This window comes from Vulpes vulpes, chromosome 9 (assembly GCF_048418805.1).
Source record: "Vulpes vulpes isolate BD-2025 chromosome 9, VulVul3, whole genome shotgun sequence".
Lineage (NCBI taxonomy): Eukaryota > Metazoa > Chordata > Mammalia > Carnivora > Canidae > Vulpes > Vulpes vulpes.
Window position 1 is genome coordinate 8,660,035 of NC_132788.1, and position 23,017 is coordinate 8,683,051.

The 23,017-nt window shown below is 34.7% G+C and overlaps 2 protein-coding genes across 4 annotated transcripts in view; one reads left to right on the plus strand and one right to left on the minus strand.

Moving 5' to 3' along the window:
• Nucleotides 1-23,017, minus strand: part of PSMD1 (proteasome 26S subunit, non-ATPase 1) — a 92,959-nt gene that overhangs the window by 37,546 nt on the left and 32,396 nt on the right. The gene's annotated exons all lie outside the window — the stretch shown is intronic.
• Nucleotides 1,143-17,854, plus strand: HTR2B (5-hydroxytryptamine receptor 2B). 3 transcript variants are annotated; one of them, XM_026006274.2, is made up of 4 exons: nucleotides 1,143-1,265; nucleotides 2,228-2,827; nucleotides 12,436-12,636; nucleotides 16,538-17,854. In XM_026006274.2, the coding sequence occupies exons 2-4, from the start codon at nucleotides 2,479-2,481 to the stop codon at nucleotides 17,290-17,292; spliced, it is 1,305 nt and encodes a 434-aa protein (XP_025862059.2). In that variant the 5' UTR covers nucleotides 1,143-1,265; nucleotides 2,228-2,478; the 3' UTR covers nucleotides 17,293-17,854. The 3 variants fall into 3 exon arrangements, with proteins under 3 accessions (XP_025862059.2, XP_072575286.1, XP_072575285.1); XM_072719184.1 differs by having other exon boundaries at nucleotides 1,168-1,265; nucleotides 2,135-2,827; XM_072719185.1 differs by lacking the exon at nucleotides 12,436-12,636 and having other exon boundaries at nucleotides 16,538-17,570.

The window sequence follows — 23,017 nt, forward strand, 5'->3', positions numbered from 1 at the left end:
TTCATTAAAATAGAGGTAAAATCAGTCATCAGGGGAGAGTGAGTGGAGTCTAAGATTAAGTTTGGAAGAGCTATTTTTAGAATTTTAACTCTTTCACTGATCTTGTCAAAGAGAATGAGTAAGAAAGGAATAAAAAAAAAAAAAAAAAAAAAGCCAAGAAATATTTATATTTGAGCTGGGCTGTGGGACCTGTTAAAAGTGAGCTAGTTTGGGCAGCCCGGGTGACTCAGCAGTTTAGCGCAGCCTTCGGCCCAGGGTGTGATCCTGGAGACCCAGGATGGAGTCCCATGTTGGGCTCCCTGCATGGAGCCTGCTTCTCCCTCTGCCTGTGTCTCTGCCTCTCTCTCTTTCTCTCTCATGAATAAATGAAAAATCTTAAAAAAAAAAAAAAAAAGAAAAAGAAAAATCTTAAAAAAAAGGTGATCTACGATCTTTCATAAAGGAAATTTTAGAAATGATGTTCTAATGCCAAGCTAGTCTTACAATTTAGAAAAAAACTTAGCATAGCTGTTAAAATTTTTATACCAACTTTCTGAAGGCAGAAATATATTTTCATTACATCCTGTATACTTTTCCTAATGTATCTGTGAAAAAAAAAAAAAAACTGCTAATGAACCAACCCCCCTCAATCCCAGAAGCCATCTGTTTAAAAATGAGCAATGAAAGTTTCTGCTAAAACCTATGTATACATGTAGAATTCAGACCTTTCTGTACTCTTCTATATAAGGTTGCAACCAGAGGGAATTAATTGTGCTCCACAGCAAACACATAAAAGCTGAGTAAGAATCTTGTTCTGAAATTAAATTCTGGGAATCACTATAAGGCTTACAGGGCACATTCTTCACAGAATGAAAACTCTAGAATCTCTAGATTATATCTTATTTTTTTTCAAGTGGGAGAAACAGCTCAGTGTTAATCCAAAGCAAAACTATCTTAAGCTAAAAATGACAGAGTTTATTTCAGTCCCTCAAATATCAAAGAGAGCTCTTAAGAATACAACAAAATAGGGTCATGAACTAGTTCAACATACTTAACTGGTAGTTTTATGAATTATAATGAATGCTGCTACTCTTTAAAAATGAATGTATCAAAGAGGAAATAACCTCATTGGCATGCGTGCAGCTATTCGACACATTTGTTTCATTGCTTTCAAGCAACAGAGCAGGAGACTCTGAATAAGTCAATGGGAGGACTTCTTCAGTCAGAGCAGCAAGCAGGTCTACTGAGCATACAAAATTACATGCTTGGGAGATTAACAATAAGAGGTAAGTGTTTAACAAATAAATATAAAGTAAATCTAAATTTTTTTTTCCTTCAAAAAAACTGCTACCATAATCTTTTATTTCTATTCAGTAGTTTAAAGATCAAAACAAAAATTTTACCAATGTTAAAGGAGTGATACTTAATATGGGATTTATAGATTTTATGATTAAATGGTTTAATCTTCCTCTTAGCTTATACTCTTTCCCCACCAAACTGGGCAGGTTAAGGAAAAAAATGATTACTTAAAGCAAAGCAAGGAACTGTTTCAAATTTGGCAAAAAGTGATAAATTTAGAAAATATCTGTGGCGGTATAGGCTTTCTTTGAAAGATGAAATTACCAAAAAACAATTATTTGGATCCTACTAATACCTACTTTTTTTCCTTACCTCAAACTAAAAGAATTTTAAAATGTTGTATAAAAATGGCAATTATATCAGTATTAAGATAAACCTGATCAGACAAAACCCAATAACAAATAAAGATTCCTAGCTGGTAAATAATTTATTTGGACCTTAGCTGGGCTTGAAGAATTTCTAAGTGGGTAACCAGCAGGTACCAAAATGTTCTATTCACAACTATTTAGTGCTTTGATGTTTCTATTCTATACATATTCTAAGGTAAAGGTAAAAAGACATTCAAGGGTCAGGAAATACCTAAACGTTTGTTTTAAATAACCACTGAAAAAATAAATGTATCTCTTGTTTCGTAACCTGAGACATATCAGGAATATGATTGCGGAAATACGTTGCATTGCCACAAATGCAAAAGAGATCTATTGAGATGGGAAGGGCTACTCTAAGTTCAAGTGTTTTTTTCTGTTTCTTGAAAATAACAAAATAAAATAATGTAATCTACATATTTTATATCTAGGGGGAACTCTTGGGACTCATTGGCATTCAAATTCAAACACGAATCTACCACTACAGCAGAGAGAGAAACTAATAAACAGTCTTTCTTTCACAGCTACCAGTTTCTTTCACTAAACATTCTGACATCAGAGCCTCTGCAGAAGGCTAAACCCTTGGGCCTTACCTACAGAAAAGAACAGATGCGTGCACGCTCTCATTTTAGAGAACCTGAAATTTTTTTTAAAAGAAGGAGTCAACTTTGGTTTTGAGTGTTTGGCCTGGGTACAATGTCTTTAAAAAGCAGATGACCAGCTTAGCTATCGACCATGCTGACCAGAAGTGGATCATATCACACAAAAACAGCGAATGGCCATCTCTTATAGAATATCAGAACAGAGCACAATTCCTGAGCACATTGTGCAGAGCTCCTTTCATCACTTAATCTTTGCTAACTGGTCTGGATTACAAACAGAATCGATACCAGAGGAAATGAAACAGACTGGTGAGCAACAGGGAAAGAAACCACACTGGGCAGCTCTTCTGATACTCATGGTGATAATACCCACAATTGGTGGGAACATCCTGGTTATTCTGGCTATTTCACTGGAAAAAAAGCTGCAGTATGCTACCAATTATTTTCTAATGTCCCTAGCAGTGGCTGATCTGCTAGTTGGATTGTTTGTGATGCCGATTGCCCTTTTGACAATAATGTTTGGTAAGTATTTCACTTTGTTCCTGATATCAAACCAGAGAACTAAAATATACTATTAGAGAAATGAATACTCAGTCTTTAAAGATGGACCATTTAAAGATACAGTGAGTGAACTGTCCTTTGTTTCCATCATTTTCTATAGTTGATAATGTATTAAAGAACAAAAAATAATTTCTTAGAAATAATTCTACTCCTTCCCTACTCATCTAATGAAAGTCTAATCAGTCATCTAACCATTTAAAAAGTTATCCAAGTTAACATTATTCAGATTCTGTGTTCGTCACTTAAAAATTATAGTGAAGAATGGACTTATACTTTAACTTTCCCATTAATACTTTTTCCCCTTGATAAATCAACAACTAGGACACTCCCATGACAGGTATGCTCTGAGTTATTTATTAACAAAAAAAATCTTTGAAATCACTCAATTCCAATTTGAATCACTAAACTCCAATTTAAAATTGGAATTGTTCTAAAAATGTGTTATATTTCTTTATTGTTTGTGTACTTTAAACTTAAACCTAATTCTTACGCATGTGTCATATTAAGAAAATATTATGTTTAGTTGCTAAAGGAAATGGTCTGGTTCACAGTGTCCTAAGAGATGATTCATCTATTTAATTTTTATGATTTCTAACCATTCACGTCCTTGATACAAGTAAGAAAACTGACCTAAAATAAAATATTATTAAAAATAATTTATTAAAAATTATTAAAACAAGTGACCAAAACCAGTTATTATAATAATGTAGCTTGATATACAATATCAAGATATATATATAGCTTTGTTATAATAAAAAAGATAATGAAAAAAAAAGATGATATTAAAATTAAGTAGTTTTCATTTATGTGTATCATCGCTAGTTATAGAATTTGGGTAAATATAAATAATTGCTGATAAATTATGAGGGTTTCTAAGAAAAAGCAGTAAGAGGATACTTAACTTAGTCAATGCTCGGCATAAATTGATATACTATTCTTTAACTGCTTAAGAAAAATTATTATTTGCAGCAGATAGGGCTTCCTGAAATTTATACGGTGAGGATAAAAAGATTTCAGGTTACAGAAATAAAGTTTATTTAACTAGAATACATATTAGAAGGAAAACAAAAACTCCAATAAAAATATTATATTTAGGTTTAAATCTTAGATTTTTAAGTGTAGAATGATATCTAAAATTAAGTATTTGAATCCCCAAATATCAGATGGTGACAGGCTGAAACTTTCCATTCTAAATTAACATCTAACCCAGGCTTTAAATTCTGTAGCAAAAAATAAAAAATAAAAAATAAAAAATAAAAAAATAAATAAATAAATTATGTAGCAGAACAAGCAATAAGCAGTAAGGATCCATAGTTTTAATGGTCTCTTTAATAGTATTATTTATCCTCTTCTCTTTTATAAATTTATAACTTTTTGAATAATTTGGTACAACATGATATGACCTAAAAAAACACAAAAACAGGTACGAGAGATAATTCCTGTAGTCCACAGGAAAAGAGTAGGTATTTGGAGCTGACAACTAAGCTTATATTTAAGCTGGGAGTCTGGGGCCAGGGGGTCCCTGGGTGGCTCAGTGGTTTAGTGCCTGCCTTTGTCCCAGGGCGTGATCCTGGAGTCCTGGGATTGAGTCCCGCGTCGGGCTCCAGGCATGAAGCCTGCCTCTCTCTCCCTCCCTCCCTCCCTCTCTCTCTCTCTCTCTCTCTCTCATGAAAAAATAAATAAAATCTTAAAATAAAATAAAATCCTTTATAGTCCCAAACACTTTTACTATCAGTAACTAAGCTCTACAGGGGGATTCAATTTTTAAAAAATAACCTGGGAACTTAACCACTATTTAAAAATTATTGCATTAAATTCATTATTAAAAACATTATCGTATTTCTATGAAAAACTGCATACTCTGCCCTCTAAAAAGGTCCAAAGGAAGCATTCATAAACTAGAACTGCATATATTATAAATTCATACCTAACTTCAAATACTAAGGTTTAAAGCCCTTTACATGTTAACAAATACAAAGACTTTCTAAATTAATGCATTTATAAGAATTTATGATAACTTTAAAAGGCAGGAGTAGATTTTATATCTTTTTATCTCATTACAGAAATAATCTTATGAACTTCTAAAGTCTATACAAACAAACAAAAGTGTCCCTGATTCTGTAAACATAAAAAATTAACTACACCTGAGTGGTATGAGTGATTTTAATGATCTCAGGGAAATTTAATGAAAGGAATAAAAGAAACTTTACATAAGCTAATGTTTTAATAAAGTTAAGTTTTAAAAAAAGAGCAGTATAACTTTAAAAACAGAATTTCCACTTTTTACCAAGATTATGATGAGAGGCCTAACATGGTCTCTCAAATGAACTCTGATATCTGTGTCAGTTTTTCTGTCACTTCTTTCACTCTGGGAGCACTAGACTTAACCTTTATTCATAGGTCTAGTTTTAACTGTCTTATGTATAATTTCGAAAATTCACAAGTTAGTAGCTTATAACATAAGGCTCGAAAATGCCTACTCAGAAGGCATTGAGAAATACTTGAGTAAGATGCAAAGGAAAACAGAACAGCATATGCCAATATAAAAAAGACAGGGGGATCCCTGGGTGGCGCAGCGGTTTGGCGCCTGCCTTTGGCCCAGGGCGCGATCCTGGAGACCCAGATCGAATCCCACATCGGGCTCCCAGTGCATGGAGCCTGCTTCTCCCTCTGCCTGTGTCTCTGCCCCTCTCTCTCTCTCTCTCTCTCTCTCTCTCTCTCTCTCTCTCTATGTGTGTGTGTGTGTGTGTGTGTGACTATCATAAATAAATAAAAATTAAAAAATAAATAAATAAAATAAAAAAGACAGGATGTTCACAGTTTAAGAACTTCTCTGAATTTTCCCTTCTCTCATTAAATAAATGATTAAAATGTGAAAGGAGAAAATATAGTGTTTGGTCATTATTGGTTTATTTATAACAAGTTTTAATCCATGTTTCAGGATTAAAGTTGAAACAGCATCTGTGGTAGCGCTGGCAGAGGGTGTATAAAATAAAATGGCTGAAAGATAGAGGTCTGAATCAAGACACTGCAGGCACTGAATCCTGGTTCTCCTGTGCTGGCTTAGACAAGTCACTTAACACATCAGGTTCAATCACCTTGTCTGTAAAACAGGTATGATGAATCTTACACATTGCAGGCTATGCAATGTGAAATGGTCAACTAAGGCCCAGTACATAATAGGCACTAATGATTGGCAAGTATTAGTAGAGTATGAAAAGAGTATATGTGATTTAGTTTATTTTTTTAAAATTTTTATTTATTTATGATAGTCACACACAGAGAGAGAGAGAGAGAGAGAGAGAGAGAGAGGCAGAGACGACATAGGCAGAGGGAGAAGCAGGCTCCATGCACCGGGAGCCCGACGTGGGACTCGATCCCGGGTCTCCAGGATCGCACCCTGGGCCAAAGGCAGGCGCCAAACCGCTGCGCCACCCAGGGATCCCTATGATTTAGTTTAGATGTGAGTCTGACCAGAGATGAAACATGTACAGCAGTAAAAGAAAAAAAAATCAGTTATTTAAGCAGTGAAATGCTGCTCTACAATTCTTAAATAAGGGAGAAAAGCAATTAAAGGCACTTCTTTTTGGAAAGTAGAAATTTAAAAAACCAAGAAAACAATTTCTTAAGTATTAATCACTTGAAACATTTAAAACACTATCATATTAGACATTTACTCCCAAAATATTTTATATGCTCAAATGTAATGGGAAAACGACAACAAAAACAAAACAGAAGCTTGATAATAAAAACCGAAGCACTGATCGGTCTCTTTTCTGGAAGATAAAGATTAAAAGAAATGGGCATGGGACAGACGCCCGGGTGGCTCAGCAGTTGAGCGTCTGTCTGCCTTCAGGTCAGGGTGTGATCCTGGAGTCTTGGGATCGAGTTCCACATCAGGCTCCCTGTATGGATGGAGCCTGCTTCTCCCTCTGCCTGTGTCTCTGCCTCTCAATCTGTGTCTCTCATGAATAAATAAAATCTTAAAAAAAAAAGGGTGGGTAGTTTGAGAACTACGTCCTTTTTGGATATTAGGCTATTTAGGATTTGTCCTACTCTAATATATTCATTTAACTCGGTAAACTCTAGGCAGAACTCTCTTAGAATAGCTAAAACTACAGTCATTTAAATCCTCAAAAGGCAAATATCTTAGGTCTCAGATTTACAGACCAATTTTAATTATTTTCTGAACTAATCACATTACTCAGCTTTCAAACTAAAAACTTGCCCAAAGAGAAAGCAGGTTTCAGATCACATGAGTCCATCTAACTAAGAAATGGGAGTTTCTGGTTAAAAAAACTCAGGTTTGGGATCCCTGGGTGGCGCAGTGGTTTAGCGCCGGCCTTTGGCCCAGGGCGCGATCCTGGAGACCCGGGATCGAATCCCACATCAGGCTCCCGGTGCATGGAGCCTGCTTCTCCCTCTGCCTATGTCTCTGCCTCTCTCTCTCTGTGTGTGTGACTATCATAAATAAATAAAAATTAAAACAAACAAACAAACAAAAAAACTCAGGTTTTTATATCAGTTAAAAAGAGAGCAAAATAAATAATTAAAAAGTAAAAAGACAAACATGGCAATACATACAGATATTTATGTTTGCTATTTATGTGTATATATATAAAGACAGAGAGTAAGAGGCATACCTTCATGACAAATTAAAAGATAAACATGTTTTCATGCCTTTTTAAAAAGAGTACAACTTCAAATTCAACTGGATACATGCATTCTTGCTACAGTGGGCAGGAGGTCAAACATACTGATTTTGCAGTAATAATATGACTTAACATTTCTAAGTAGGAGTGTTTTAATGGGTCGTCTAGTTGGCCAGTTTCTGTCAAACAATATTAGTAATAAGAACTAACATTTATTGAGTGCTTTCTCTATGCCAGACATTGTTCTAAACACTTTTATTATTGCATTTAATCTTCAAAGCAATCCTATAAAATTGGTTATCATCACCATTATTCCTAATTTACAAGAGAGGACATCGGAATGAGAAATTATATCAACCAAAACAGTCATATTTGGCAAAGAGCCAACATTTACCTCAAAATAACTCTACCTAACAAGACAGCCATAGAGTTTTCTCTTGGGACAAGGCAGAACAAAATATTTTTTAAAGTTATATTTCATATTAAATGATACAGAATACTTGGGTCTTAACCAGTACTTGTATGACTCTTTGAGATGATTGCAAGATCTCTTTTCTGAGGAAGATATTAGACCTAGGACCATGCCTATGAAGTTGCTGAACCCTGTCTGGAGACAAATAGAAAGTGATGTAACTGAATGGCAAAATTACCACTTTTTATGTATGGTGGTACCTGAAGCATGCAAGTTTTCATTTTAACAACAAAACATTTGTGCTATTAATTTTTTTGGATAAATAATGAACTATCTATAACCTAAGACTCACAAGATTTGTTTTCCTCCTATAATTACTGATCTGTCATTATTTCAGGCAGTCATGGAAGTGCTATTATTCAAATCTTATTGAAATTAAATTCCTCTTTAATTTGGGAGGGACTTCTGGGTGGCTCAGTGGTTGAGCGTCCGCCTTCAGCTCAGAACATGATCCTGGAGTCCCGGGATCGAGTCCTGTATCGGGCTCCTTGCATGGAACCTGCTTCTCCTGTCTCTGCCTCTCTCTCTCTGGTGTCTCTTATGAATGAATAAATAAAATCTTAAAAAAAAAAAAAGATCAATTTGGGGGAAGGTAAAGGAAGAAGTAGGTTTTTCTCTTTTTTTTTTAAAAAAAGACATTTTTTTTTCATTTTTTAAAAATTTATTTATTCATAGAGACAGAGAGAGAGAGAGAGCGAGAGAGAGAGAGAGAGAGGCAGAGACACAAGCAGAGGGAGAAGCAGGCTCCATGCAGGGAGCCCGACATGGGACTCGATCCCATGTCTCCAGGACCGCACCCTGGGCTGCAGGTGGCGCTAAATCGCTGCGCCACCAGGGCTGCCCTGAAGTAGGTTTTTCAAAGAAATTTTGTGTACTTTCTGTGAGACAACAAATACTATATAAAATTTAATAGTTTTCCCTTTTTTGTCTTAGCTTTTATGAGAAAAACAAAACAAAACAAAAAACAAAACTCAGAGCCCCAGAACAGCAGTAATTAATTTAGTTCACGTACCTGATAACTTACTTCTTTTTTTTTTAATTTTTTTTAAAAATTTATTTATGATAGTCATACAGAGAGAGAGAGAGAGGCAGAGACACAGGCAGAGGGAGAAGCAGGCTCCATGCACCGGGAGCCCGACGTGGGATTCAATCCCGGGTCTCCAGGATCGCGCCCTGGGCCAAAGGCAGGTGCCAAACCGCTGCGCCACCCAGGGATCCCCTGATAACTTATTTCTTATACTGACTCTCATATATATGAGAAAAGTATATACTTTTCTTTTTATATAAATTTGTAACTGGTCCATTTTAAATAGTATAGTAAACTCTTATGGAAATAAGCTGGACATAATACATTACAACAAATAAATGAAATTTTAAATCCTTAAAACAAATTAAAACTCCTAATAAAAGGGATGCCTGGGTGCTCAGTGGTTGGTGTCTGCCTTCAGCCCAGGGCATGATCCTGGGGTCCCGGGATCGAGTCCCACATCGGGCTCCCGGCATGGAGCCTGCTTCTCCCTCTGCCTGTGTCTCTGCCTCTCTCTGTGTTTCTGTCATGAACAAATAAATAAAATCTTAAAAAAAAAAAAACAAAAAACCTCCTAATAAAAATAACAAAGTTTTGGGAAGTTAACCTACTCACACCAAACCAACTAAACCTTTTTTAGTTATTCTGAATAGTAAGAAACTTTTCTGACCTTGAGCCTATCAAATTAATACTAACTGAAAAAAATTATAGACATGAAAGTATCTGGACTAGGGAAAATCCCTTTATAACCTGAGAATGTCTAGAACTGTTTTTAATTTGTATAAATTCTTAGATTACCTCAATCTATTTAGGCAGACAAGCTTTTTGTTTTGTTTTGTTTTATAGAAAAGGTTTCTATAAATTTAATGCTGTTGTATTACTTTTATGTTCTTTTCATAAAAAGTCTATTGACTAGTATCTTCACAAAATTTGCAATTATAAAGGTTAATCATGAAGATCCATCTCTCTCAATCCTAAACCTCATACCACAGTCTCCTTACGTAAAGATCAAGTCCCATGTCAGGCTCCCTGCATGGAGCCTGCTTCTCCCTCTGCCTGTGTCTCTGCCTTTCTCTCTCTCTCTCTCTCTCTCTCTCTCTCTGTGTGTGTCTCTCATGAATAAATAAAATCTTAAAAAAAAAAAAAAGAAAGAAAAGAAAATTCTCTATCATGTCTCAGTATTTCTACTGTTAGCAGTAAGTACTGACCAAAATAATACAATTCTAGTAATCTGCATTAATTTCAGAATCTACTTTGCATCCCAAAATTGGGAGTTTATAAACTAAACTCATTCTGTTGGAAAGTAAGCCTAATCAAGCTTCACAGGCTTAAAGAGCACTAAAGAGCTTTCTCTTTTAGCCCACAATTAGGAATATATAAGTCATACTGTCTATTTTCCAAAGACATGTACTTCTTACATGAGAGTTCTATTGTGGCTTCCTGCTCATGGCTACTAGATTTATAAGTAAAATTTTTGAGATCTTAATTTAAAAACAAACATAGTTAGAAAAGCTAAATATGCCAGTTTGAAACTATAATCAGTATCTCTTGTTGTAGCTCTAGAGATGAGTATTTTTCTATCTTCTGCTCAGTCCTAAACGTAGAACTGTAGGACAGTTAGAAATGTAGTCTCATTTCAAGTAGTTTCCACTGCGAAATGCTATCATGTGGTTTTTTTCACTCTACTTGAACTGTTAGTTTGCTTAAGCTGAGGTCCATTGTTGCCTTTCACTGTCCAAAGTCCTTTTCTACTTATCAACAGAGAATCTGAAAACTAGGACGAAGAGGAAGAAAAATCTAATTGATTAGATTCTTTCTGTTTGGTTTTTTTTTTTTTTTTTGGATTAGATTCTTTCTAAAGAAGATTTCTCTGCCATAGATTTATTTTGAGACGTCTCTCATATATTCCTTTCTATGAGGCTTTCTAAGTGCCTATCCTACACCAGTGAACAAATGTAGGTGTATCTTTTAAGACCCAAGACACAATGTTTCCCAGTCTTCTAAAACAATACTCCTCATTTATTTGCATACTTTGGAAAAAGACATATTCAAGTCAATCTCAAAACTCTCTAAGTGATAGTCTTTTTTTTTGTGGGGGAGGGGTCTGGGATGCTAACCTCTCTCCACCCCCAGGCTTCTTGAATTCGAACAGTTTACAACTGGAGTTTCTTGGTGTTCTGAAATCCTAAAATGACATCTTGATCTTTCTTCAATCAACCCAATGATTTTATACCTGTCAAAGTCAGATAAACATGCAAAAACCAGGAAAAGTAGTTTATACTTTGTCAGTGGACATACATATGTAAAAAGGATTTAGATAATCTCACATATATAGCATTTGTTCTATACAGAGGTAATTTGCTTTTATAGCAAGGTCTAAAATTGTGTGTGTTTGTGTGTGTGTGTGTGTGTGTGTGTGTGTGTGTTAGTAAAGTGGATTCTAACGGAAATATTCTAGGGCAAACCCTAAAATAAATTTTAGCTGTTTTAGAACTGCAATATGTATATCCTGGGTTATGAATAATATACAATATATTAACCCATATGTATATAGATACTTGTCTAAATAAATTTATTGGAAAGCTATGTAGGATAGTATCATATCCAAAACCTTAAATTTTTCAAAGTCAGTATTTCTCAAGTACTTAATAAGACTTATGAAGTATAAATACTTTTTTTTCATAAGAATTTGTTACATAAAGTAAGTACTATGTTTAATCTTGAGACTTGCTCTTTAAACTGGGTCCCCAGTGACAGGACTGAATTCTGGAATATGAAAGGATAACAATCCATTTTTCTTCAGAATAATCTGAAGCCATTCCTTTTGCAAACTTTATTCTGGAACTACTTCTGTCAAAAAGAAAAGTCAAATCATTCCACTTAATTATTTCACCAAATGAGAATCTGCTATAAATAAAGATCATGCTGCCAGTTATTGGTAGAAATGAGACAAATCCTAGGTTTCACTAAAACTCTTATTCTAATACTTTTTGCCACATTACACTGCTTCCTCTATATGGTAAAATATATTCTTTTCATACAAAAGCAGCTTAAAAATTAATTTTATTTGACTAGCAAGGTTAAGTTCCAGTTGCAACTATGTGAAAAATTTTAAAAGATCACAAAAGAAACAGACAAAAGAGCAACAATCAAATTAATGCTAAAAATGCTAAACTGATTTTGAAAAAGGGCATTGTGATTATTATACAAAATAGAAAATGTATTTAAAAGGTATCATTTACAGAAATATACTTAATATTACTAACTCCATTACCTTAAGTTGGATGTCTTGTGGAGGCTAAGTCATAAAATTTCAGGTAAACAACAACAACAACAAAAATATGTATCACTTTAAAAATAAAGTGCAGATTGAAGACTGTCATTTTGCAGGAGAATATGTTTTTGTTTTGTTTTTCAGAGACTATATGGCCCCTCCCACTTGTTCTATGCCCTGCCTGGTTATTTCTTGATGTTCTTTTCTCTACTGCATCCATCATGCATCTCTGTGCCATTTCTGTGGATCGTTATATAGCCATCAAAAAGCCAATCCAGGCCAATCAAAGTAACTCACGAGCTACAGCATTCATCAAGATTACAGTGGTATGGTTAATTTCAATAGGTATGTGGGGAACAGCAGGATGTGGAGTGGGGTAAATAAATAGCTTTTGGTTTTTTTTGGGTAAGAAAAATACCAGGCCTGGTAGACTGTGAAACTCAACAAGAGAGGAAGAGAGGTCAAGGCAGATTACTGATATATCAACACAAGCTCCTTATGCCACGTCATCATATAGCTTCTAAACCATACTATCAAAAAATAAAAATAAATAAATAAAAAATTAAAAAAAAATAAACCATACTATCAGCAACACATGCAAAAAAGCAAAAAGCTCATGTCCTCAGAAAGAACCATCTTCACAATGTTTACTGAGATACCTTCTTGCATTGATCTTGACATGCAAAAAGACTAAGCCTAAAAACACTTTTCATTTTTGTCAACAGATCATTAAGGTCTAGGCAGCATCCAAAATCTAATCTCAAAACTATATTAAAGTAACAATAAAATAAAATCTTTGGTCACACTTAAGAAGATAAGATAGGAAAAGAGGGAAAAAAAACCCCAAACATTTTGTATGCAGGTATTAAAGATCATAAATTCATCTTGGAGGCCAATATGTGTATAGAATAAAGGCAGTAAGTGTCTACATAAGTGTTTTAGATATATGTTTAATCAGAGGTTTTAAGGGAGATGCAAGTGATACTCAGAAATGATTTACAGAAGAAAATACTATTTCTTCTAAGCTGTCTTATGCCCCTGTGCCCACCTTTAATGCTCAAAGATAGCTGCTATAATAGAGTATCTTAGCATGAAATACAGCATAAGTAACCCAAACTTCTTATAAGCTAATATTAGAAAAACAGATTCACAATTACTATGATCATTAATAGTGTGACTAGCAGATTAACTTCTTCCAAAAAAAAAAAAAAAATTAAGAGAGATCTGGAATACAAAAGGAAAACAAGGAAAGCAAGATAATGAGTGATTTTTATATTCCTGAAATAATACCAGGGAGGTAAAAATAAGGAGTGTTACTACTCTGGCTTGGGAAGAAAGTAGGGTCAAGGAAAAGTCTATTTAAAATGAACAGATTTGCAAACAGTGAGATAGGCTAGTTTTGGGGGTAGACACTGACAGAGCAGAAGCCCCCCCCCCAAAAGAAGCCAGACAAAGAGCTTGGGAGATAAGGGCTAATAGTCACCAAAACGTAGAGTGGAAAGGAGGGAAACTAGCTCATGCCAAAAGTCCCATATCTTTGGTAAGTTCACTGACATAAGGGAGAGGACAGGGTAGATAGTATGAGGTGTGTGTGTGTGACTGTGTGTTTTGGGGTAGGGTGGGAGAAATGAGGAAAAGGCAGAGAGAAGACAGGAGAAATGATCCTTAAGAACTAAGACATTTGAAACCATGAATATGTTCAAACCAATAAATAGTCTTAGAAGGGATGCCTCAATTAAGGCTAGATCCCATGAATTCATAAACAGATCAAGCCTTTGCTGATTACCTATGATATACTAAGAAACAGGAATATAAAGATAAAGAGTTTTTATGTTCAAGGAAGGCAGATAATAAATTAGATTAATATAAAGTGTTAGTATGCAGAAGGAAAAGAATAAAAAGAAGACCTCGGATTTATAGCGTTGGAAGGGATTTTATAAATTCACTTTTTCCTTTTATAGATAAGAAACCTAGAGGTTTTAAATAGTTGGCTTAAAGATCGTTAACAACTTTTTGGCACCAAGGTCAAGATCAACACTGCTCCTTTCATCACACTTTGTTTTGTAGGACCAGAGACAATTTAGTAACTTTGTAAAAGAAAAAGCAGATGTTAGGGTTAGTTCGGTTTTTAAATTCTGCAAAGTGCTAAAAAAAGCTCACTTCTTCTGGACTTAGTTATCCTAGGTAAGCCCTGGCAAATAGTAAAGAATGAAAGATTAAGGGGATAAGGGTATAAAAAGTACCAGTGAAAACTTGATATACTAACTATACTTATGTTATATATAACTAATACTTATGTTATTTACGGACCACCAAGCTGGTTGAGAAGGTAATGTGAGCTTGAAAGAGATTAATGGAATGTGAAAATAGAGAAGGAAGAATGGACTAAAGGTCAAGATAGTAAAAAGAAGTCTCACAGTAATGGAGAGCAGCAGGACAAGAAAGGGAAAAATCAAACAAAGTTCATGGTTTTAGATATGGGACAGTTTTAAGAGGGCTTATGGATGGCTTCACGAATACAAAAAATAATGAGGGCTGATACACCCGAAACTAATAACACTGTATGTTAATTACACTGGAATTAAAATTTTAAAAATAATAAAAGAAATTAGAGTGGAGTTCAACAGACATAAAATGAAGGTGTCAGAAGGGTCATCAATGAGATCAAGTCAAGGAAGGTAAGAGCAGTGGAACAGTGCAAAGGAAGGCTATATAGCAAGGTGCTGAATCCATTGAGGAAGATGAACAGATGTCCTGGATGGAAAACAGAGTGGTGTAAGCAGATTAAACAGACTTCAAAAGGGAAGGGCTCTGGAGGGAAAGAACAGCATAACGATCTCTTAGAAATAACAAGGTAGGGATCCCTGGGTGGCTCAGCGGTTTATCGCCTGCCCCTCTGGCCCAGGGCATGATCCTGGAGTCTCAGGATCGAGTCCCACATCGGGCTCCCTGCATGGAGCCTGCTTCTCCCTCTGCCTGTGTCTCTGCCTCTCTGTGTCTTTTATGAATAAATAAAATCTTAAAAAGAAAAGAAAAGAAAAAAAGAAAAAAATAACAGGGTAGTCCAGGGGTCAGCCAACTTTTCTTGTAAAGGGCAAGATAGTAAATATTTTGGGCTTGCAAGCTCTTAATGATTTCAGTCACAACTACCCAACACTGCAGCAGTGGAGTAAAAGCAGTCATAAACAATTTGTTAACAAATGGGTATGGCTGTGTTCCAATAAAATTTACAAAAACAGAATTCAGGCCAGATTCGGCCCTCAAGCTATATTGTGCTAACCTCTAGCATAGAACAGTAAGTATACAGAATCCTCTTTCTGGTGGTGGTCTTGAGGAAAAGTAGAAAAAGCAGTAACCTTCCTGTTAGAAAGGATCTGAGGAAATATTTCTGTCAAAGGTTGTTCAGCTACCATAAAAAGGCTGTAGTGCTATGAGATTCATAAAAAAAACAAGGATTCTAAAAGTTTTTAAAGATCAGTCAATTCAGACTTCTTTTTAAGAATCTGCTGTTTCAAAGGGAAAGGATTTAGGATGACACTTGTGTGCCTGTCTAACTTACCACGCAAGATCATATTTAAGTACCCACTTCATGATATTTAAAGTATTAGAAAATTAGCACAAGATACATTTCTTTCATATCTGTTACAGGAACCTTCAATTTGAAAATTAATTTTATTAATTTTTAAGTGGCATTTTTTAAAAAAAAAACAATGAACTCCCCTTAGTTTTCCCTAAGTCATCAGAGGAAAAGATTAAGACATTCATAAACTTCAAAAACTAAAAATGTCTGTCAAATGAAACTCTGTAGCCTCAAAGATAATAGATATATATCTAGAATTAAGATACTGCATGAATGTACTCCCTTTAAATCAACTACATTAGATTATAAAAATAAAGCAAATTCTCTCCTGAATTCCTTTTCCTTAACCTGGGATAGAGAAACAAACAAAGAGTATGAGAAATGAGAATAAATGAAGACATTCTCTCTTATTTCATGGATATACTACAGCTTTAGGGAAGCTTAAATTATAAACTTAAAATGACTAATCAATCTGTTTAAAAACAGCAGGTCTGCTTACTTAGCTTTCATTTGTTATTAAATCTTCCCTTGATTAAATGCTTTGACAGATTCTGCATTGTGTGTACTAAGAATGACAGTACAGTAACCACAAAAAGTCACTAAGATAAACTCTAAGAGACAAAGGTCATAAAATTAACTTCATTTATATTATTTTCTCCTCCTTAGGCATTGCCATTCCAGTCCCTATTAGAGGGATAGAAACTGATCAGGGTAACCCAAGCAACATCACCTGTGTGCTGACAAAGGATCGTTTTGGCAACTTCATGCTGTATGGCTCACTGGCTGCCTTTTTTACACCTCTGGCAATCATGATTGTCACCTACTTTCTCACTATCCATGCTTTACAGAAGAAAGCTTCCTTGGTCAAAAATAAGCCACCTCCATGCCTAACATGGCTGACTGTGTCTACAACTTTCCGAAGGAATGAAACACCTTGCTCGTCACCTGAAAAGGTGGCAATGCTGGATGGTTCCCACAAAGATAGAACTCTGCCCAGCTCAAGTGATGACCTACTTATGCGAAGAATGTCCACAGCTGGAAAAAAGTCCATGCAGACCATTTCCAACGAACAGAGAGCCTCCAAGGTTCTAGGAATTGTTTTTTTTCTCTTTTTGCTTATGTGGTGTCCCTTTTTTATTACAAATGTAACTTTAGTTTTGTGTGATTCCTGCAATCAGACTACTCTCAATATGCTTCTGGAGGTATTTGTGTGGATAGGCTATGTTTCCTCAGGAGTAAATCCTTTGGTCTACACCCTCTTCAATAAAACATTTCGGAATGCATTTGGCCGATATATTACCTGCAATTACCAGGCCATGAAATCAGTAAAAACTGTCAGAAAATGCTCCAGCAATAACTACTTCCGAAATGGCAGAGAACTCAAAGTTTTTCATGAAACGTGGAATGTGAAATGGTATTAATCCTGCCACGTACCAGAGCCCAATGAGGCTCTGCAGTTCAACCATTCACGCTTCCTCAATCATTCTACTAGATACACTTCTCGTCACAGAAAATGAAGGTGACAAAACTGAAGAGCAAGTCAGTTATGTATAGAAGGAATAGAGATATTCACCTAATTAATATAACAATGAGTAGGGTGACAAAGCAGATAGAAATGTACCAAGAATTATATAAAAAGCTTTAAGTCATCTATCAAGTAATCTCTTTAATATAAGAGTTATATATTAAGATTATGCAATTTTCTTTATTTGGACAAAACTCCATTTCTGGAGTATAAAATTGCAGCTGTTCAAAATCATTTGGTACAGCTGCAAAAAAAAAAAAAAAAAAAAAAATCCAGCACTCTGGGTAAATGTTAAGGTATTCAATGAAATAAAATTAATCAACCAAATTTTAGTTTTAAAATAAACAATGTCATTATAAGAATTTGTTTTGGCACTTGGCGGGATGAGCACTGGGTGTTATGCTATATGTTGGCAAATTGAACTCCAATAAAAATAAAATTAAATAAATAACATAAAATGAATTTTTTTTGTTTCTAATGGTATGCAAAGCTGTGCTAAGAATGAAACAGAACAAGACAAAAAAAGCATTAACCTCTTCAAAACCTTAAGAACAAAAAACAAACAAAACAAGACAAAACAAAACAAAACAAAAAACCTTAAGAACATAATGCATAACACAGAACAGTTACAGGTACGGAAGACTAAAAGTGAGTGCATAAAATTACACCATCTGGAGGTAAACCAAGATTGTCATTTACAGTCTGGCTCAGTTATCATAAACTCAGTTATCATGACTCAGTCATGATTTTGCTTTCACCAGGAAACTTGTCTTGATGGAAGGTGAAGAGAGGATAGTTGTTGGCTACCACACAAAGTAACAGGATCTCAGAACAAGAGCTATTTGTTAAGTGGCTGATACCAAGTATCTACTCACCAGAAGTGAGTCTAACTTAGAGAAGGAGGAGGAAGCAAATGACATTACTCCGGGGTACCTGAACCTCATTTTGTTCTGTAAAGAACATGTGCAAACTGGAACCATGGGATCTTGATTCAGAAATCTAAACTTCAATGACCTCATAATGACCCCAAAACTTGGTTAACTTCTGGCATTTTTTATTCACCCTTTCCTTATTTCATTTTGTATTGCTGGATCTAGGAATAAGTCCAAACTCTGTCACTAGCTGACTAACTACACGAAAGAGATTTAATTTCTCTGAGCCTCAATTTTCTCATCTACATTTCATAGGGTTCTTATGAGAATGAATACACATGGGCAGTCTGTCCATAGTAGCCAATTCTAATTATATCAGATATTTAATAGTTACACTATTCTCATAAATGGTGAACAAATTTAGGCTGAGGGTCTGCAGTGAAAACAGCCAATATCTTTCTTTATAGGCTGAACCATTCTTATATCTCAACCTATTGTTCTTGTGCTATCCTTCTCCAAATGATTAAGTTTAAGAAAATTACTTTGAGGGACACCTGGGTGGCTCAGCGGTTGAGTTTCTGCCTTTGGCTCAGGACATGATCTCACATTGGGATCGAATCCCACATCAGGCTCTGTGCAAAGAGCCTGCCTCTCTCTCTGTCTGTGTCTCTGCCTCTCTCTCTGTGTCTCTCATGAATAAATAAATAAAATATATATATAAATACACAGAAAATTACTTCGAGAAATGTGTTGGCTATGGAGAGGCTCAGCAAAAGTGAACCAGGTATATATTCTTGTGCAAATGGGAGAATTCTTCCCTAGAACATAGAAAATAGATATTATGGGCTCTATGTCATCTGCCACAGAGTATATCTTACAAATTTAATCCCTAAATCTCAAAGTTTTAGGCACTTTCCCCCATCAGTCTAAGATTTCTTAAGAGCATGAAGGGTGGCCCATTTCAGATAGGCAAAATAATTTACATTCCTAAAAAAATTATCTATTTTGGTTCTAGTTTCTACTATGATGAAGTATGACATATATTAAGATTTATATTCTTGCCAAGTCACATAAGATTAAGTTTTCTGAAGTTACTTTAACAGTATTCCAAACTGCATCATATATATCTGAAGGCATATGTAATTGTTTCAGGACATCTAAATACTAGAGATGGTACAATGCCAAGGCTCTACCTCGAGACAAACTAGATTAAATGGACCACCTTCTCACATGCTCTATACTGTCTCCAAATTCTGTATATGCTTAAACCTACAGATACCTACAAAATAAACTATATGACCCTTAAACTAGTTAGCTTCAATTCCTGGAAAAAAAAAATCTTTGCTTATAATCTGCTGAGATATCTTTCTCTAGCTAATGAGAAATTCTACTATTGCTACTTCTAGAAAATAACAACTCCAATATAAACTATTTCTGAAAAAGTACAACAGAGCACAAACTTTTACCATTCTGATCTGATTCTTTGATTTCAGAATACTTTAAAGAAATCTATAATTAAAAAAAAAGAAAAAGAGAAATCTATAATTTTAAAGCAAATTTCAGAAGTTAACCACACCTATGACAACAAAGGCTAGTTTTCCCTTCAAAGAGTTGACTGTACGTCTTTAGAAAAATAATTTTGAAAAAAACTTTCATTTGTTTTCATATTTATGATTAATTAATGAAGGGGAAAACCAAAGTAAAGAAAGAGTAAAAAAAAAAAAAAAAAAAAGACAAAAATTAAGGAAGTTATAACATCAAGAACATAAACACAAAGACATTGAGGCAGAATAAAGAGTATATACCAAACATACAAAATTGTGAATGGAGATGCTGTAAAGATGATTCTTGCATTTGGTAGTAGCTAGCTGACTGATGGGGTTCTTTCAAATTCTTAGGATCTATGATGGCACAACATTTTTATACTCAAGGACCATTTTTTTATAGTCTAAAAAAATGTACCAGGAATCGCCCTCACATCTTGCAAGATCCATCAATATCTGAAAGCATATTAATACATACACTGAGAAATATCCAATTTTATATTTTAATAGCTTAAGTCAGAGCAAAGATGATCTGGGACCTCCAGGATTATCTAATTTTAAGAAAGGTCTATAACAAGGGCACCTGGGTGACTCAGTCAGTTAAGAGTCTGACTCTTGATTTTGGCTCAGGTCGTGATTTTTTTTTTCCTAGATTTTTTATTTATTTATTTATTCATGAAAGACAGAGAGAGAGAGAGAGGCAGAGAGAGAAGCAGGCTCCTTACAGGAAGCCAGGTGCGGGACTCGATCCCCAGACCCGAGATCATACCCTGAGCCAAAGGCAGACACCCAACCACTGAGCCACCTAGGTGTTTTAGGTCATGATTTCAGGGTCATAAGATCTAGCTCCACATTGGGCTCTGCACTCAGCACAGAGTCTGCTTGAGATTCTCTCTCCTTTTCCCTCTACCCCTCCCTCTGCTCATGTTTCCATGCTCTCTCTCTAAATAAAATCTTAAAAAAAAGAGATCTATATCAGATCATTATAACATTTTAATTTCAACAAATATTAAATAATTCAGATTACTTTCAGTTCCAACTGAGTTTCAGTCAATGCCAAGCACAGTACTGTACAAAGAGTTGTTATAATAAAAACTGCTTACTGGACAGATAACAATGGGCCTGATAATCACCTATGTATTACACAAAAAATGTACTCAATAAATAAAAAAGGAAAAGCAAAAAAAAAAAAAAATGTACTCAGTTAATTTCACCTTGGCAAAAATGTTTTTCAACTTAATTATCAATATTTATCATATAACGCACAAATATCAAGAGAAAATAACAGAGTGAAAATACTGTAACTCCCTGGACTACCTGAGAGTAAAGATAATACATGTGAGAATTTTTAGTTTCCCACAAGACAATTTCATCTTAGTTGAAGTACAAATATATGTTTACGCATGTTTTCAGTATTCATAGCTAGTAAGTACACTTAAAAAAAAGATTTAAAAAATTAAGAAGAAATAAGTTCTTAAAATATGGTTCAAGAAGGTCAAATGTCTGCAGTTATTTTAAAGGTGACATGTAACATCTAAAAGGGAAGAAATGATAAAATGGAGCACATTCTAAGAAAGTAAATAATGGCACACCAGAAAACATTTACTATTCTTAGGAGATAGGATAGAAACTTGTCAAATATTAAAAGTAATGAGGAAATTTGAAAATCACTTAGGAAAATAGTACTGATGGAAAGGCATGTTGTAAAAAGCATTGATCTATAATGAGATCTGTTTTGAATTTTTCTACTTTTTAGTTCTATGACAATGAAAAATTGTATTAACTATTTTGGAATTCAGTTTCCTTCTCTTTAAAAAAAAATATTTCTAAGTTTCTTTCACTTTTAAAAATTCTCACTCCAGGAAAATTGTACTAGTCTAAATTTTAAAGAATTTGGTCTCAACTGCAATTCCTTCGACAAGTTGATTACATTTAATTTTCTTCACCTATAAAGTAACTTTCAGACAAATCATCTGAAGTCTTTTCCAGTTTCTTCTGTTTATAAAGAGTCACACTATGAAAACAAAATTCAGAATGGTCCCTTAGAAATAAAAAGCACACAGTACCATTCATTAGCTGGATATGACTATCCTAGGTTGCAGAGATCTCAGCAAAGTCTAAAAGCAGCTCACAGGAGACATCTGCTGCTGAAACTGGGAAATTAGCATGAGAGTGAGCCCCAGGAAATGCAAAGGCACAAATGAATGTTAATTGAAGAGCAAAGTGCTGTCAGGTTAAAAAGAGTAGAAAAACAGTTCATGAAGCTCAACTTCCTATGTAGTAGAATTTACACACTAGGCCACTGATTCATAGGATACAAAATATAAAATCACCAGGAAGAATTAACAACTGACAACAAAGAAACAAAATAAAGAGACGATCATGAATAGGATTGTTTATATAAACCAACAGTTACTAAAAGTATCCTTAGAAAAATATACTTTCCTATCAAAATTATCTAGTTCTCTGATATGAATTAAAACAAAACAAAAAGCCCCCTCTGGATGGCAATAATACCCACTCCCCTCCCCACAATCTAAACTCTAGAGCTAAACCAGGTTAGGGTCACAGCTTGGCTAATATAATAATAACCCAAAAATGGACAGGGAGAAAATAAAACTATTCAACTTCTATTTGCTTCCATTTTTTCCCCCAGGAGAATGATTTTTGAAACAGAAAGATAAAAAGTAATGTTGTAAAGATTGATCAAAATGTAAAACAGGTAAGGGGCACCTGGGTGGCAGAGTTAAGTTAATGACTCTTTTCAGGTCAAGTCATGACTCAGGATGGTGAGATCAAGCCCCAGACTGGACTCCACACTTGGCACAGAGTCTACTTCAGATTCTCTCTCTGTGCTCCTCCCGCTTGTGCTCTCTCTCAAATAAATAAAAAATTTTTAAAATGTAAAATAGGTGAAAAGACTGGCTGCATTAAATGAGTTCAACTCTGTAAGCTAAATGAATCACTTCCTTTAAACAGAACTTGTGGTTGTAATTATGGAACCACTGCTGACAAATTTGAGAAAAAAAAAAGAAAATGGCAAAGATACAAAAAGACTCTAAGTGGCTAAATATTCTGATGTTCAAAAAGAGAAAAGAGAGGACTCAAGAAATTAAGTGTGAAGTCTATTCCAGATTTTTTAAAAATACAAAGAATAGCTTAATGCACATAAGTTTTGTCATACCTTAGAAAAAGAATCAATGAG